The sequence below is a fragment of the Mastomys coucha genome, unplaced genomic scaffold (assembly GCF_008632895.1).
Source record: "Mastomys coucha isolate ucsf_1 unplaced genomic scaffold, UCSF_Mcou_1 pScaffold6, whole genome shotgun sequence".
Lineage (NCBI taxonomy): Eukaryota > Metazoa > Chordata > Mammalia > Rodentia > Muridae > Mastomys > Mastomys coucha.
Window position 1 is genome coordinate 73,694,964 of NW_022196912.1, and position 16,876 is coordinate 73,711,839.

Here is a 16,876-nt window from a genome sequence, read left to right on the forward strand (position 1 = left end):
AGATGACACTCAATGTTACTGGTAATAAGAGGAAAAAAAAGTGGTCTTTGACCTACTTACCTGTGGATAAAGGGAAAATGTTTCTGAAAACCGGAAGGAATTTGGATCATCTTTGTGATACTCTCCAAATTTTTGACACTAAATAAAATAAAAGATTAGCAATTTGTTCTTAGTATAGTAACTGAAAATTCTATCCACTAAAAAAATCTATTTATAAAAAGTTGCTAGTTTTAGGGAGACATATTCAACATAGGGTAAAGTTGAAATAATATATATTGACTTAGCAAGGGACTGATTACAACCAAAAGCACTATCTGAATTTCAGAAATGCAGCAACAACTCATCCTAAAATGTTTAGATTTGTTATTATAAGCAAATGTCTTTTGTAGCAAATAAAGAATACATAGATGCTAATGGGAGGAGGGAGGAGGCAAAGAGAAACTTCCTAAGACTACCACAGTATCTTTTTCAATACTGTCCAAGGATAGAGAGAAACACAATCTAGGCACTACAGCAGCTACAAAAATAAACTTCTGGTACAAAGTATGCTACACTGCAAGTGCCCAAGGAGCTGGAGAGATGGCTCAGTGGTTAAGAGCACTGATTGCTCTTCCAGAGGTCCTGAGTTCAATTCCCAGCAACCACATGGTGGCTCACAACCATCTGTAATGGGATTTGATGCCTTCTTCTGGTGTGTCTGAAGATAACTACGGTGTACTCATATAAATAAATAAATCTAAAAAAGTACCCAAAAGAAAAAGAATCAAAGGAAAAGCCTAGTGAAGAAAAAGATTTACAGAAGCAAAAATTAGAATGAGATAAATCATGTCACAAGCTACAGAGAAGCATGCCATGTATGAGATCATGGAGAGAGGCATCCAGCTGCCTCGTACAAGGATGAGCTCCTACTACAACAGCCACGACCTCAGCCACCAGCCTTGCTGTGTTAAGCAAAAGTCTCTTCCCCACAGGACTATGTACTGGAGGCTTGGTCACCAGCTCACAGCACCAAGGGAAGGAAGAGTGCCTTGGGGTGTAATTTGGTCACTGGGGCATTCCTTGATGAGAACTGTAGAACCAGTCTTTCTTACTGCAGCATCACCACAGGTCTAAACCAAATCCTCTAAAACAATGAGCCAAAATAGACCTGTGTTGGAGTGAAGGAAGCGTGACTAATATTTGGATAATGCCATTCTATGTTTTGGACCTCAAACAACCAAGGCACATAAAACAGGCAATAGATGTTTCACAAAAAGTAGATATAGTCAAAAAAGACTATATTGGCCTTTCTCCCAAACTACCTCGACTGGTCTCGTCTTGATGTGACACAAGATCAAAGTAAACTTTTTGATGTTCTATTAATCACCTGTCCTCTGTGTACATGTTGTAAAATGTTCATTGTGTAAGGAAACTTCAATTTTGTGCTTGATGCAAATGTCTCATTTGGTTATTCACTAGGTACTAATGATTTTTAATCAGCATTTCTCTTTTAAAAATATATCAGACACTTATAGCAGTTTGTGAAGTTAAGGTATGAGATAAAAGAAAAGCCTAAACTTGCTAAAAACTCCTTAAAAATTACAACCCTGGCTGGGCGGTGGTGGCGCACACCTTTAATCCCAGCACTTGGGAGGCAGAGGCAGGCGGATTTCTGAGTTTGAGGCCAGCCTGGTCTAGAGAGTGAGTTCCAGGACAGCCAGGGCAATACAGAGAAACCCTGTCTCTAAAAAATAAAAAAAGAAAAAAAAAGAAAAAAAATTACAACCCTGGGTCTTTTACAAAGGAAAAAGAAAAAAAATCTTTTTTCAATAGAAGGTATTCAGTGGGTTTTATGCAAGTTGATGGTCCAGAGTGCACTATAAAACTGTAGTGTCATACATGACAACCTATGAATGCATAGCTCCAGCAAGATGGAAAGAGTACTGTACTACAGATCACAGCTACTGCCCAAGTGCACACACTGGACACTTCAACTTTTAGACCCTCAAAACAACAGAACATTTATGAAGACAGAGTCATTTTCTATGAAGAGGCTCATGAAGAAAGCCATTTCAGAGCACAACTTATTAGCCATATAGAAAGCGCACATGGTTGGTGACATCCTAGAAAACACCAACATGTAAAACTAGTCAGTAAAATGCTAGGGCAAAATGCAACCCAGGAACCAGGAGCACTTCTATTTTAGTGCACAGTATGAGAGCTAAGGAGTCAGCACGCTGCCAGATGGGGCCTTGAGTACAATTACCAATATAAGAAAGGTACTGTAAAAGTTCCAATTTAAACAAAGTTCTGGGGCTGGAGAGCTGGCTCAGTGGTTAGGAACACTGACTATTCTTCCAGAATTCAATTCCCAGCAACATCACATGGTGGATCTGATGCCCTCTTCTGGTATGTAGGTGTACATACAGAAAAAACACTCCTACATTAAAAATACATATATGTAAATAAATTTAAAAAATAAACAAAGCAGAGCACTGAATCAAAGCCCTGGGTCCATACCACAGGATGCTAAGAGTCTGTGCAGTAATCTGGAAATGGCTTCTTTGTCTGGATGGGAAGCTCAGGATTGTGTATCAATCTTCTATTGATAGTGGTGACAGTCAAGAAAACGTTTTGGCTAAGAGAGTCTGCTGTTGTTTTGAAGAAGCTCAGGTGAGATACTTCAATACTTATCCCCATCTAGAATCAAACAGCTCACAGAGGAGCTGCGCCAGCATTTGTATTGACAGTGTCCCATCACTGATGGACTATACAAAGTTAAAGCTCATTTAAAAGACACATTTGATACCACAATTCTGATTTCTTCACAAAGACGTGTTGGGAGAAAAAGGGGAAAAATCTCGACAGTACTACAAAAATAGCTAACTTTAAACAAGTTCACTCATGACATCCGACAGACAGGCTAAAGGCACCTCTCTCAAGTTTGGTAGCTTAACAGAGAATTCTCAACAAGGTATTTAAGTCGAAGAGTAAATGAAAAAGCACAGGACAGAGTTTGCAAAGTAAGAATTAAGTGTTAAGAGCTGCTTGGGCCTATACTCCCAGGACATGAGAGCGAGTTTAAGACCAGCCTAGGCTATATTATTATATTCCACTGAAATTAAAACAGAAAATAAAAGCCAGAGTAAAGACTAAATACACACACAGCAGTAATAACAAATTCCAGACCAGCCAAGGCTACATACACAGACCCTGTCTCAAAACAAAAACAAAATTCATAGAATCAATAATGTAGAATTAATTTCCATTCACTTCATACAAGCCAAAATAATAAGTTGCATATTGCCATTCATTTTTAAGGAAAGGGGCTTTCTAATTTATTGGAAGTGAGTGGAACACTGCTGTTTATTGCTAGTTCAGTTTTCTGAATGAGTTCTTCCTACAGTTCTCTCCACCTACTGTAAGTTCTTTAAAGGGTATTTACTATAAATGAAAGCTGACAAGCCGAGAAAAGCACAATGTCCACTTCTTACCAGTCGAATGAGTTGTCTGTCCAACCATCTAAGCACATCTGGCCCTTCCTCTGTTTCTGCTCTGTATATTGCCAGCCTCGCCATGAGAATGGCAGCTGCTTCCTGGTCAAAAGATGCAGCAATGTTTTGGATTTGAGTTTGAGCATCTGCCCAGCTAAAGAAAGAAGAAAGCACAGAAACATGGCTGAATTATATCATAATACCACAGTTGGTTACCACACACAGCTACACTTAGAGAAATAGAATGCCACCTCAGTATTTCAAGATTCTAATACTACATAGATCAATTAGCATTATTAAAATATCACAAATACCTGTTTATTACATTGATTTTCCTTAAAACAAAACCTTAAAATATTTTCTAAAAGAACTCTAAAGGAACATAGTCTTTAAGACAACAAGACTTCTTTTGGGTGGGGGGGGGGTGGTTCAAGACAGGGTTTCTCTGTGTAGCCTTGGCTATCCTGGAACTCACTCTGTAGACCAGGCTGGCCTCGAACTCAGAAATCCACCTGCCTCTGCCTCCCAAATGCTGGGATTAAAGGCGTGGGCCACCACTAACCAACAACAACAAGACTTTTATAAGTAAAGATAATAGTGTATGGGTCAGCAGGAAGGTTCAGTAGGTAGACACACTAGCACAAAGACCTACAGCCTGAGTTCAAGTACCAGACTCAACAATGTGAAAGGAGATAACTGACTCCTAAGATTTGTTATACCTCTATACAGTAACTGGCACATGTGCATGCAGACATACACAAAATAAAGTCTTTTTTAATAAAATAGAATGTGTGAATGATATGGAAATCCTTATGGTGACATCATTCCTAAGAACTTAGGAGTTCACACATACACACATACTAGTTAAAAAATACCATATACATGTGCATAAATTATATAGATAGAATCATTCTTTTTAGCTTAATGCATAAGTCTATGCTGAATTTTTTTTTTATGTATATGAGTACACTGCAGCTGTCTTCAGACACACCAGAAGAGAGCATCAGATCCCATTACAAATGGTTGTGAGCCACCATGTGGTTGCTAGGAATTGAACTCAGGACCTCTAGAAGAACAGCCAGTGCTATAAACCACAGAGCAATCTCTTCAGCCCCCTCTATGATGGATTTTAATGTATTCAATCTTAGAGAAACAAAAAACAAATTTACAAAAATAAAGGTTTTATTCTCAATCTTAATGTCATTTCTTACACTGAAGGACAAAACATCAGAATTTTATTCTCATTAGTGTTTAAACAGAAATCAAATGTCAATGATAGAAATCACATAAATTAAAACTGTTGTACCTTTCTCCCTGTTAATACACTGATCAAGACAAATCAAAATTAAGTAAGAGAGTGTAGTATGGGGCTATAAGCCTATAATACCAATACTTGGGAGTTGGAGACAGAAAGATGAGGAATTCAAACCCATACTCAACTATACAGCAACTGTGAGGCCAGCCTGGACTACAGGAGATCCTGTCTCTAAGATCATGGAATGCAGTAGGTTTTAAAGTTCCTCAAAAAAATTAAAACTAGAATTTCTGGGACTGGAGAGATGGCTCATCGTTTAAGAACACTGGCTACTTTTCCAGAGGTCCTGAGTTCAGGTCCCAGAAGCCACATGAAGGGGCTCCCAGCTCCTGCGTGCTGCTCTCTTCCAACCTCCACAGATACCTGTACTCACAAGCACACATCCCCCACAGACACACAAATTTTTTTAACTTCCATATAATCCAGCTATACCTTTCCCAAACAGTCAAAGTCAGCTTCCTAAGCGAGACACCTATACATCCATGGATATTATATAATTCTTAATGTAAACAGCTGATACAGTGGTATACCTGAAATAATGCTATGAAAGCACAGATAGGCAGCAATCCCAGGGGCTTGCTGGCCACCAATCTGAAGCAAATAGTGAGCTCCAGGTTCAGTAAGAGACTTTCTGCCTCAAGCACTAAGATGGAGAGTGATAGAAAATGGCACTTGATGCTGACCCCTGGCTTCCACATGATCACACTTAGTGTACCCAAGGATACACACACATATACACATAGGGGAAAAAAATTTAAAAAGTTAAAGTGAGAATTTCAGTCTGAGAGGTTGATAGTATTATAAATTATAACTGTGTGAGCCTGGCTGGCCTCAAACTCAGAAAAATAGCTCTTCATGCCTCTGCTTCCCAAGTAAGGACATATGTTCTATAAACTTAATCTAGCCAAACTTTCTTTACATAGAACCTTTTTTTATTATTTCAAAGACATAATTTTGGGGAGGATTGGTTTCTTTTTAATACTTCTGCTGATCCTTCTTGCAAAGCATCTCACTCTATACAAGACTGGCAATCCTTGGTGTACGTCTTGTATGTGAGTTGTTGTACATGTATGGTCATATGGAACAGAGTACATGCACTGTGTCCAGATGCCTATGGAGGTCAGAGAGCACTCCCAGATGCCATCCTCAAGAACGCCATCCATCTCCTTTGAGACAGTATCTCCTTGGCATGCAGCTCACCAATTAGCCTAGAGTGTCTAGATAGCAAGCCATAGGGCTACTCATGTCTCTGCTTTCTCTATACTGGGATTACCAGCACAAGACCATTCTACCTTTTTCACATGGTTTCTAGTGATCAAACTCACATACGGGCAAGGATTGAACCATGTTACTTTACATATGTTACTTTACATGTAATTTATTTTATAGTGACATATTTAATTTTTTCAGCCTTTTAACTTTTATTTTTACTCATGTGTATGTGTATATATCTGTAATTATGTATATACACAAGAGTACAGATGTCTACAGTGGCCAGAACAGGGTGTCAAGTCTCCTGGAGCTGGAGTTATTAGCAGTTATTAACCATCCAACCTGGGCACTGGGAACCAAACCATAGTCCTCTGTAAGAGCAGCAAGAACTCTTAAATGCTGAGTCAGGACTCCAACCCTGTGGCAGTTAGAATAAGAATGCCCCCCTTAGGCCCATATATTTGAATGTATCAGGGAATGGCACTACTTGAAAGGGATTAGGGGTTGTGGCCTTCTTGGAGCAGGTGTGACTTTATTGGAAGAAGTGTATCAACTGGGGATGGGCTTTTGTCAAGCCAATCCCAGTGGCTTTCACTTCCTGTTGCCTATGGATCTGGACGCAGAACTTTCCAACACCATGTCGGCATGTGTGTGCTGCCATGTTCCCTGTCATGCTGACAGTAGACTAAACCTGTAGGTAAGTCCCAATTAAATGTTTTCTTTTACAAGAGCTACCATGGTCATGGTGTCTCTCCACAGCAATAAAACAATAACTAAGGCAAGCCCCTTTCTCTATTTTTAATTTTCTTTCATTCAACAATTTCAAAATGTTTCCAGATAGTAAGTAAGAGTAAGATATCTTAGTCTGGTAAAATATTGTTTTCTGAAGACAGGCTTTCTCACTGACCTGGAACTCCACAAATAAGCTAGGCTAGCTAGCTAGCTAACCCAGGATTCACCTGTCTCCATCTCCCAGAGCTGGGATTACACATGGGTTCCACGACATCTAGCTTTTTGTTCTCCCCATGAGTTCTGGGGGTCAATCTAGGTCCTCATGCTTGCTTACCAATAGGCCTCCCTCCCCACCCTTAGGAGTTCTTTTAAAAACTGCTATTACACTTGTCATTGACTATCCTACAAAATAAGCTAGGTTTAAAAGACATAAAATGCCCTTAATCACAAATGTTTATTTTCTAGTCATAAGTGTTACTCAAAACAGAAACTCAGCTTGGGAGTATGACCTAAAATAGTTTTAATATATAAATTACATCTCTAATAAAAAAAAAACTTACTTCCTAGCAATTGTGGTCACTCGAATGCGTCTCTGCCCACTTGAATGCTGATACTGGGTCACAAATTGGACTGCACCTCGTCCTCCTTGAGGAATTGGAGCATTATGCTGTATATAAAAATGAAGAAGTAAGAACTAAGCAAAATCTACCATGGTAATGTCACAGTATCAAAAACAACATACTCTCTACCATTAAGAAAATCATTGTAGGACAAGGAAAAGCCCAGGGGCTGAAGAGACAGCCCAGCAGTCAAGAGCATTGTCTGCTCTTCCAGAGGATGTAGGTTCAGTTTCCAGCTTCCACACAGTGGCTCACAACCCTCAGCCATCTAACACTCTCATCTGGTCTCTGCAGGCACCAGGCACACAGATGGTGTACACGCATACATGCAAGCAAAACATTCACATATATAAAATAAATATAAATATAAAAATAAAGGCCCAATATTGGATGCATTCACTCCTGGCCCATCAGAACATAGTCTACAATCTCACAGTCTCACAAAGCCATGTGAGGAAATTTCTGAGACCTTATGAGAAAACTGAGTGAACAAGACATGAGTCTTATGACCTCTGTTCCTCACAGAGTTGTTCTTAGGATGGGCTTTCATGCCCGTCCCAGGTGGGCAGACAGGAGTGAGTTCACTTTAGATTATTCACTACAGCTGGCTATTGTTTCTACTCCTCTATGGAAAAACGTGTTTTCACCACATGAAGCTCATCCTGTGATGGGCACTTTACTCAGGTGACTCTTCTTAACCCTCAGAGTATAAACGGACTGATGCTCTGAATAAAGTTGGTTACTACATGAGACTTTATTCTACCTCATTTTGGAGGCCGCCCTCTCCCAGGTTTACATCAACAAGTAGGGTGGCAACAAAGAACTAATACTAATCTCCTCACTGTGGGGGTCTTCCTATGGATTGGCTCAATAGATGCAACTGAATTGATGATATGATAGCACCATATCATTAAAATGAAAAACAAAAACCATGTCATCTCAATAGATGCAGAAAAGGCATTTGATAAAATTAAGCACTCCTTAATGATAAGAATGCTAAACACATTTGGTATAGAAGGACTCTATCCCAACATAATAAAGGCCATGCCTTAAAAGGTCATAACTAACATCACACTAAGTGGGAAAAACTGAAAGTGTCTAACATCTAGAACAAAATAAGGATTCCCAATTCACCACTATCACTAAACACTGTGCTACCAAAAGTCCTCACCACAAAGTCAGGCAAGAGAAAAAAAAAACATCAACATTGGAACAGAAGTCAAACTGCACTGCAAATGACATGACTACCCCTCATGCAGAAATCTCTACATACTCAACCAAGAAAGATTAATAATAATGAAAATAGCCACTCTTTAAAGTCAGGGGAGGGAAGAGCTGGAGAGAAGACAATGATTAAGAGAGAATACTGTTCCTGCAGAGGACTCAAGTTTGATCGGAAGAACCCATACTGGATGATGGTTTACAACCACCTATAACTCTAGCTCCAGGAATTTGATGCCTCTGGCTTTTGTGGGCACTTGCACATATAGCCACATAACCTACACACATACACATAATTTTAAAATAATTATTTCTAAAAAAAAATCCAGGCATGGTGGCATCCTAGCACTTGAGAAGCAGAGGGCCAGAAGTTCAAGGACATCATCACCTCCACAGGAAATTCACGGCAGCCTGACCTCAGAAGACTGTGTCTATTTTTTAAAGCAATCAGTAACCCTGTTATACACCTATACCAAATTCTCTGAAATGGAAATCAAGAGCTAGGCATGGAGAGTTCAGTAATGGAAGGAACAACTGCCTAGCAAGAGTAAAGACGGGTTTAATCCCCAGCACTGCTGAGAAAGAAAGAGGTAAGGGAATAATCACATTTACAATATCAATAAAACAAAACAACTATAAATAAATCCAAACAAAGTTGAAAAAAATTTATTTTATTTTATTTATTATTTTATATATATATGACGAGTACACTGTACCATTACAGATGGTTGTGAGCCACCACGTAGTTGCTGGGAATTGAACTCAGGAACTCTGGAAGAGCAGTCAGTGCTCTTAACTACTGAACCATCTCTCCAGCCCAAGTTGAAAGAAATTAAACAAAGATATAAACAAATGGAAAAATATCTTTGTTCGTGGACAGGAAAAATCAGTATTGTTAAAATGTCTATACTATTCAGTGCAATCTACCAATTCATTGCCAACCTATCAAAATTCCAATGGCATGGCTCACAGAACTAAAAAATAAATCCTACAATTCATATGAAAGATTCAGTGTCTAAATTAAGTACCTGTTTACCTTCCAGTATTAAAATGCAGTCAGCCAGATATGGTGGTACACGCCTTTAATCCCAGGATTTAGGAGGCAGAGGTATCTCTCTAAATTCAAGGCCAGCCTGATCTACATAGTGAGTTCCAGACACCCAGAGCTATATACCCTGTCTCAAAATACCAAAAATAAATAAAGAAATAAAGAAATATAAAAAAAAAATTTTTAAGATAGGCAGTCATACCTGATTAACAACTTCAAAATATATGGCTAAGGTTGTAGTGGGACTGAGTCCACATATCTTCCACTGACAAGTGCCACCTGTTCCAATCTCCTGTAGAAATAAAAGACAAGGTGCTCGAGAGCTAAAGAACCTTATTTATTAATATATAAGAAGAAAAGCAGGAATAAGCCTCTAGGAAGAAAAAACACACAGCTTTCAGGTTTATTCAGTAAATGTTAAAAGCTTAAAATTTTTAACACTGTATCATAAACACATAATTAAAGTAAATGTAAGCAATTTTATATGATAAGATATTAAGATTATTAAAAGATTTACTAAGTAAATTAAAATGATATAAGGTCCTTTGAAGCAAGCACTATTTAATGAAGGATCAACCAACCAACCCCTTACCTTTCCACCCCACTCTCCCATCTGTATAAGGATTCTCTACATATGTATATGCGAATAGGCCTTCTGCATTATAAGCATCATAAACTCCAAAAAACTATGGATGCGGGTCTTTACCACAAAATGGCATGTCAATTCATTTTGTATCTTTGTCATTTTTGAAAGCTGGTTATCTACTTTGTACTATCTTATCATTCTAGCTACAGCCATTCTGGCATGATAGTAATTCTGGAATGCACTATAAACAGGCAGAGAAAAGAAAGGAACTGAAACTTAAATCCCCCTAACTTGGTTGTTCTGTTGCTAATTCTGGTGACAAAAACCTTTTGGAATTAATTTTGCCTTTCAGAAACTTAAAACTTTCTAAACTTACTTCAAAGCCTTCCTTAACTATGAACTGGAGCACTGGCGGTGGTGTGTGCTTTCCATACACGGAAGCATAGCGAGGGAAGGTCAGCCACACAACTTAACAAACAGTAGAGGCTTCCATGATGGGTCTGTCTTTGGGCTAGCCTAGAAATTAACTATATTTTTTAGAACAAACATTACTTACATTTTCAGACACGCAGGGTCCTTTAGAATTAAGAGACACACAGGGTCCAATAGCTCCTGAAATCTTGATTTCCCTTGAGGTCTGAAAATAAGAACATGATACATTTGGTTCCCTCAAAGATGAAGTCAGGGCTGGCAAGGATGGCTGAGTGAATAAAGTACTCGCCACCAAGCCTGAGTGTGAGTCCCAGGAGCTACACGGTAGGAGGAAAGAACTGGCTCCTCTGAAGTTGTCCTCACATCTCCACACAAACATTGTAACATGGCATGTGGGGGTGCATGTGCATATGCGTACACACACAAATGTAATAAAAATGTTAGTAAGTTCAGATGTTTATAAGTGTTTAAAACACAAGACACTCTTCACATTTAAAATTCTAAGGTCCATGAATTCTAAAATTCATAGATTTTAGAATGAGGTGGTGGACACCTTTAATTCCAGCACCTAGAGGCAGTCAGGTGGATATCTGTTAGGCTGAGGCCAGCATCTACTGAGCAAGTTCCAGGCCAGCCAAATTATACAGAGAAACATTATTCTTCCTTAACCTACAAATGACACATCTATGTATCTCCAATCTACAACAGCTCACATAATTAATATTATGGTTCTTATAGTTCAACCATCCACTCTCATAAGGTTCTTCTCAACTGTCAACATTTTATGTCGGTCTCCTGAATAAAATTCATTTCCTCTCATTGTTCAGAAAGCACTATAAGCCACACTCTCCTGGAATAAACTGTATCCTGGATATACTCACTTCTCTTTTTTGTTTGTTAGGGTTTTTTGTTTGTTTGTTTGTTTTATTTTTCGAAACAAGGTTTCTCTGTGTAGTTCTGACTGTCCTAGAACTTACTCTGTGGACCAGGCTGACCACGAACTCAAGAGAACTGCCTGCTTCTACTTCCTGAGGGCTGGGATTAAAGGCATGAGCCACCGTGCACAGCTCTCAATTCTCGTCTTTATTTTTTTTAATTAATTTTTTTTTTTAGTATTTTTTTTCTTATTCACTTTACATCCTGTGCACTGCCCCCTCCCAGTCACCGCCCTCCTACAATCCTTCCCCCATCCCTCCTCCTCTTCTCCTCTGAGTAGGTGGGTGCCCCCCTCAGTATCCCTCACCCTGGCATATCAGTCTCTGCGAGGCTAGGTGCATCTTCTCCCACTGAGGCCAGGCAAGGTGGCCCATCTAGAACATATCCCACATGCAGGCAACAGCTTTCGGGATAGCCCCACCTCCAGCTGTGAGAACTGGGTGGGAGAGGGGATGGGGAGAAGCATGGTTGGGGAGCTCAGGATCAGGTACAGACAGGACAGGAAGGACAAGAGGGATGGCCAGATGGCCATGAGAATGAATGGAAACCTGCACCTGACTGGGGTGGGGAGGTGAGGAGCATCTCCAGGAAAAGACAGAGACCTGGGATAAGGGAGGCACCCAAGAACCAATGGAGGTGTTGATTCTCTTCTTAAAGTTTTCTACTGTTACTTTATAAGATCATATATGATTTAATCTCTCAAAATTAAGTTTTCCTATAACAAGACCTCTACCTTAGAGATCCAATCAGATCTCTACAATTTCCTACCATCATGCTGACTACACAGTAAACTGTAAATAAAATGTCAATAAGAAATGATTAATAAAAAAATCAAAATCAATGGTTTTGTAATATACATGTAATTAACAATAGACCTGCCAAGTGTTTTAAGTCAAAATTTGAAATTTGTGATGGAATTGTACACCCAACACTAATCACAAAACAAAAGAATAATTCCCTCTCAAGCTAGATAATTTCCACCATTATAAGAAACTAACATAGCCAGGTGGTGGTGGCACAACGCCCTTGATGCCAGCATTCAAGAGGCAGAGACAGACACAGCTCTGTGAGTTTGAGCCCAAGTTGGTCTACAGAGTGAGTTCCAGGACCATCAAGGCTACACTGAGAAACTCTGTCTCAAACAAACGAACAAACAAACAAATGAAATCTCACTACGCTGGGCATAGTGAAGCACACCTTTAATCCCAGACACTTGGGAGACAGGCAGATGAATACGTACATTTGAAGCAAGTCTGGTCTACAGAGTGAGGTCCAGAACAGCCAGAGCTACACAGAGAAACCCTCAAAAAAACAATACAAACAAATAAACAAAAAAACCTAACATATAAAAATACATAATGTCTAGCGCCAGCCAGAGTAGAACACAGCTGCATCACAGCAACTGGAAAGCTGAAGTAGGAAGATCAGGAGTTAGAAGACAGACTGAGTTAGACTTATCTCTAAAAAACAAAAATATCAGGACTGGTGAGATGGCTCAGTGGTTAAGAGTACTGACTGTTCTTCTGAAGGTCCTGAGTTCAAATCCCAGCAACCACATGGTGGCTCACAACCATCCGTAATGAGATCTGACACCCTCTTCTGGAGTGTCTGAAAACAGCTACAGTGTACTTACATATAATAAATAAATAAATCTTTAAGCTGAGCAGTGGTGGTGCATGCCTTTAATCTCAGCACTTGGGAGGCAAAGGCAGGTAGATTTCTGAGTCTGCCTGGTCTACATAGTGAGTTCCTGAACAGCCAGGGCTACACAGAGAAACCCTGTCTAGAAAAACCAAAAAAAAAAAAAAAAATCCAATATAAGAAACTTTACTTACATTACTTTACCATCATTCAAAACAATCCCAGTGTCCTGTATACTTAATGACAACACCTTTTCTGGAAAACAAAATCTCTAACTCAAAGTTCTAAAGTAACCATTACTTTCTAAAGTTCATCTGAATTTGACTAATATTTTACAGTTACCATTAAGCCTTCAAGGTTCTCGACGATAACCATACCACACAAGTCAAGTCTGGGTTCTTACCTTTATTTCTAACGTGCCACCAAAGCCCATTTTAAACTGGCCATGTATATCTTTGGTAAAGACTCTTTGAAAAGTTTGCTTGAATAAGGAGGTATTGAAAGAGTCACCCATTACCATGTATCCTCTGCACAGAAAAAGGCAAACACAACATACAAAATGAATTAACTGGGCCCATGTATTACCAGAAAAAAATAAACAAATAGAAAAGATATTCCCCAAAGCAAACACCATTAATGTTATTTCTATTAATAATTTTTAATCACCCTTACTCACTGTGTGTATGGATGTGTGCATGACACAGCATTCATCTGAAAGTGTGAAAACAACTTTCAAGTATCAGCTCTCTCTATCCACCTGTGTGTCCCAAGTATCCAACTCCCTCCCACCATGCCATCAGAGCCTTTACCCACTGAGCAGCCTACAGCCCAGATTTTCTCCTTCCATATGCATCATCTAAGATTATTCATTTATAATATGCTTGATAATGCATCATTCATTCAAGACTGTTCCTTTTCACAGTTAGAGTTTATAAAAGTTGTGTATATTTCTGCTTCTCAAAGTGTGCTCCGAACAGGAAACCCAAGTTACCTGTACAAGTGAATACCTGAGCAGCTCTTGACCACACCGGCTGCTTCCAAGTCTCTCTTCCTATTGTCTTTCTAATTGGCTCTAGGTCAGCTTTCACTGTCTAGTAAGGTTTTCAAAGGCTTTCCAATGCTGAAGTGTCTACTCTCCTCCTGCATTGTTTATATCTATAAACACAGCTGAACCTGGCCTTTACTTTCTGGTTGTTTACATCTACATATCTAAGAGAATATTAATGAAGCTGAACCCCTACTTCACTTTTATTCCACAATAACAGGAAATACTGGCACATCCTAAATGTGCATAAATTAAAAGCATACTGAATAAAAGAAGTCCATGGGGGCTGGAGAGCATTTGTTTCTCTTGCAAAAGATCCAGTTCAGTTCCCAGCACCTACAAAGCTGCTCAAAACCACCTGTCACTCCAGTTCCAGGGGAGCCAACACCCTGTTCCAACTTCCTTGGGTACCAGACAGGCACATAGTGAACATACACATATGTAGGCAAACGTTCATCCACATAAAATATTTTTAAAAGTCAATGGCAGGCAAAATACCACTTATTATCCCACTAATGGGAAACATCCAGAAGAGGAGAGTAGTGTTACGTAGGGCAGGAGGGCGGAGAGTAACAGATAACAAGCAGAATCTCTCCAGGGTCACTGCAAATGTTCTAAATTCAATCATAATAATGACCATATACCTTAAGAACATACTACAACCTTATCATACATTTTAAATGGATAAATTTCATGGTTTGCTATCTCAAAACACTACTAAAACAACCTAGTAACTTTTTAATAAATTTTTTCAAAAGAACTTGTACCTTAATAATCCTATCTTTTCAAAAGAAAGGAAGAAAGAAAGAAAGAAAGAAAGAAAGAAAGAAAGAAAGAAAGAAATATGAGGTCCAAAGAAGACACAGCAATGCTGTTAGCAAACATTACCAAAAAACTGTAAGACAAAGAGCTTTTCATTTCCTAAGCTGTCAGCGTTGGCTCATATTGGTAAGCAGTCATTATTAGATACACACATACATACCCAGTAAGGTTAGGGCAGCACTTCATCTCCAAGAGACCTGTCTGGTCCAATGCACAGGCATAGATATCAATGACATGCCCCGTCGTAGCAGCTCGATTAGCCAACGCTTCAAAATGCTACAGAAGATTTTAATTAATATCAAAATATATATAACCTAATCAAATATATAACCTAGGCATCCTAGAAATCTTTTTCCTATAGATCAAAGTAATTTAAGAGTAAAAGAATAATTTATCATAATTTATATATGATCTAGTCACATTTAATTTTTCTATAGCTTCATAAAATTGATAACATAACTTCTAGAAATCTGACTTCCAGACAAACAAGTGACAAGAATCTGGAATTCTAGCACTGGGGAAGCTACAACAGGAGGATCATGAGTTGCACTGTATAGAAAAACTGTCTCAAAATAAATAAAGTCTGATATTTTAACATTCTTTGATGTAAAGGCCATTATTTTTAGACATGTCTCTAAGTGAAGCAAAATTAAGCAATGGTATAGAAAACATTCTCTACTTCAATATTAACACAAGAGAACAAAACAGAACTCTTTTTCCTAGGTAAATCTACAGTCAAGTAACAAACACATTGAAAAAGAGAAAAAATAGCCAGGTGGTGGTGGCGCATGCCTTTGATCCCAGCACTTGGGATGCAGAGGCAGGAGGATTTCTGAGTTCGAGGCCAGCCTGGTCTACAGAGTGAGTTTCAGGACAGCCAGGGCTACCCAGAGAAACCCTGTCTCGAAAAAACAATATAAACAAAACATATATATAATCATATATATATTATCATATATATAACAATGACTACCAAAAATATCAAACAGTATAGAGAATTAAACTAAAAGCCTGAATTTAAAACACAAAAATAAAATCCTAATACCAGCAAGAACATCAACAAGCAGCAACACCAAGGATTCAATAATCACCAATAGCTACTTTTACCAAACATCCTCAAAAATGTGAAGTTTCACAAACAGAAAACAACTCAAAGAAAACATGAATGAAAATTACCTTAGTTCCCTTTTTAACATATTTGGCATTGTCCTTCTCAATGTCGTGCCAGGATCTTATAGGTGTCTTTAGCTCATCTCCCACCACCATTCCAGGCCCCTGGGTAGCAGGACCACCAATGAACATCATGATCCGAGCACCAGTGTTGGGGAAAGTACACTATTGGAAAAAAGGAACTCATTCAAAAAGTGCAAGGGATGACAAAAAGCAGGTATATGCATTTTAATGTAGTGTTCCTAGAAAGCAACATGTACTTGATAAGAAATAAGTAAATGTGGGCTGGAGGGATGGCTCAGAGGTTAAGAGCACTGGTTGCTCTTCCAGAGATCCTGAGTTCAATTCCTGGCAACCACATGGTGGCTCACACCATCTGTAATGGGATCTAATGCCCTCTTCTGATGTGTCTGTAGACAGCTACAGTGTACTGAGTATTCATACACATAAGCAAATAAATCTTTTTTTTTAAAAAAGCATTATTTTAAAAATTAATAATAAGTAAATGCTAAAAAGAAGACATTTGTTTGGAGGATAGATTTTTTTTTAAATCCTAAACAGTACTACATCCTTAGTTTTAAAGCAATCTCTAAACTTACACCCTATAGCAAAGGTTCTGTTTC

The 16,876-nt window shown here is 38.7% G+C and overlaps 1 protein-coding gene across 1 annotated transcript in view; it reads right to left on the reverse strand.

The window, feature by feature from the left end:
- The window catches only part of Sec23a (Sec23 homolog A, COPII coat complex component), a 53,010-nt gene that overhangs the window by 16,929 nt on the left and 19,205 nt on the right, over nucleotides 1-16,876 (reverse strand). The window contains exons 8-15 of the mRNA XM_031355328.1: nucleotides 16,260-16,418; nucleotides 15,244-15,359; nucleotides 13,620-13,743; nucleotides 10,764-10,844; nucleotides 9,824-9,913; nucleotides 7,293-7,399; nucleotides 3,474-3,627; nucleotides 61-138 (exon numbers count right to left, since the gene is read on the reverse strand). Of these exons, the coding sequence (XP_031211188.1) occupies nucleotides 61-138; nucleotides 3,474-3,627; nucleotides 7,293-7,399; nucleotides 9,824-9,913; nucleotides 10,764-10,844; nucleotides 13,620-13,743; nucleotides 15,244-15,359; nucleotides 16,260-16,418 (909 nt within the window). The remainder of the gene's footprint in view (nucleotides 1-60; nucleotides 139-3,473; nucleotides 3,628-7,292; nucleotides 7,400-9,823; nucleotides 9,914-10,763; nucleotides 10,845-13,619; nucleotides 13,744-15,243; nucleotides 15,360-16,259; nucleotides 16,419-16,876) is intronic.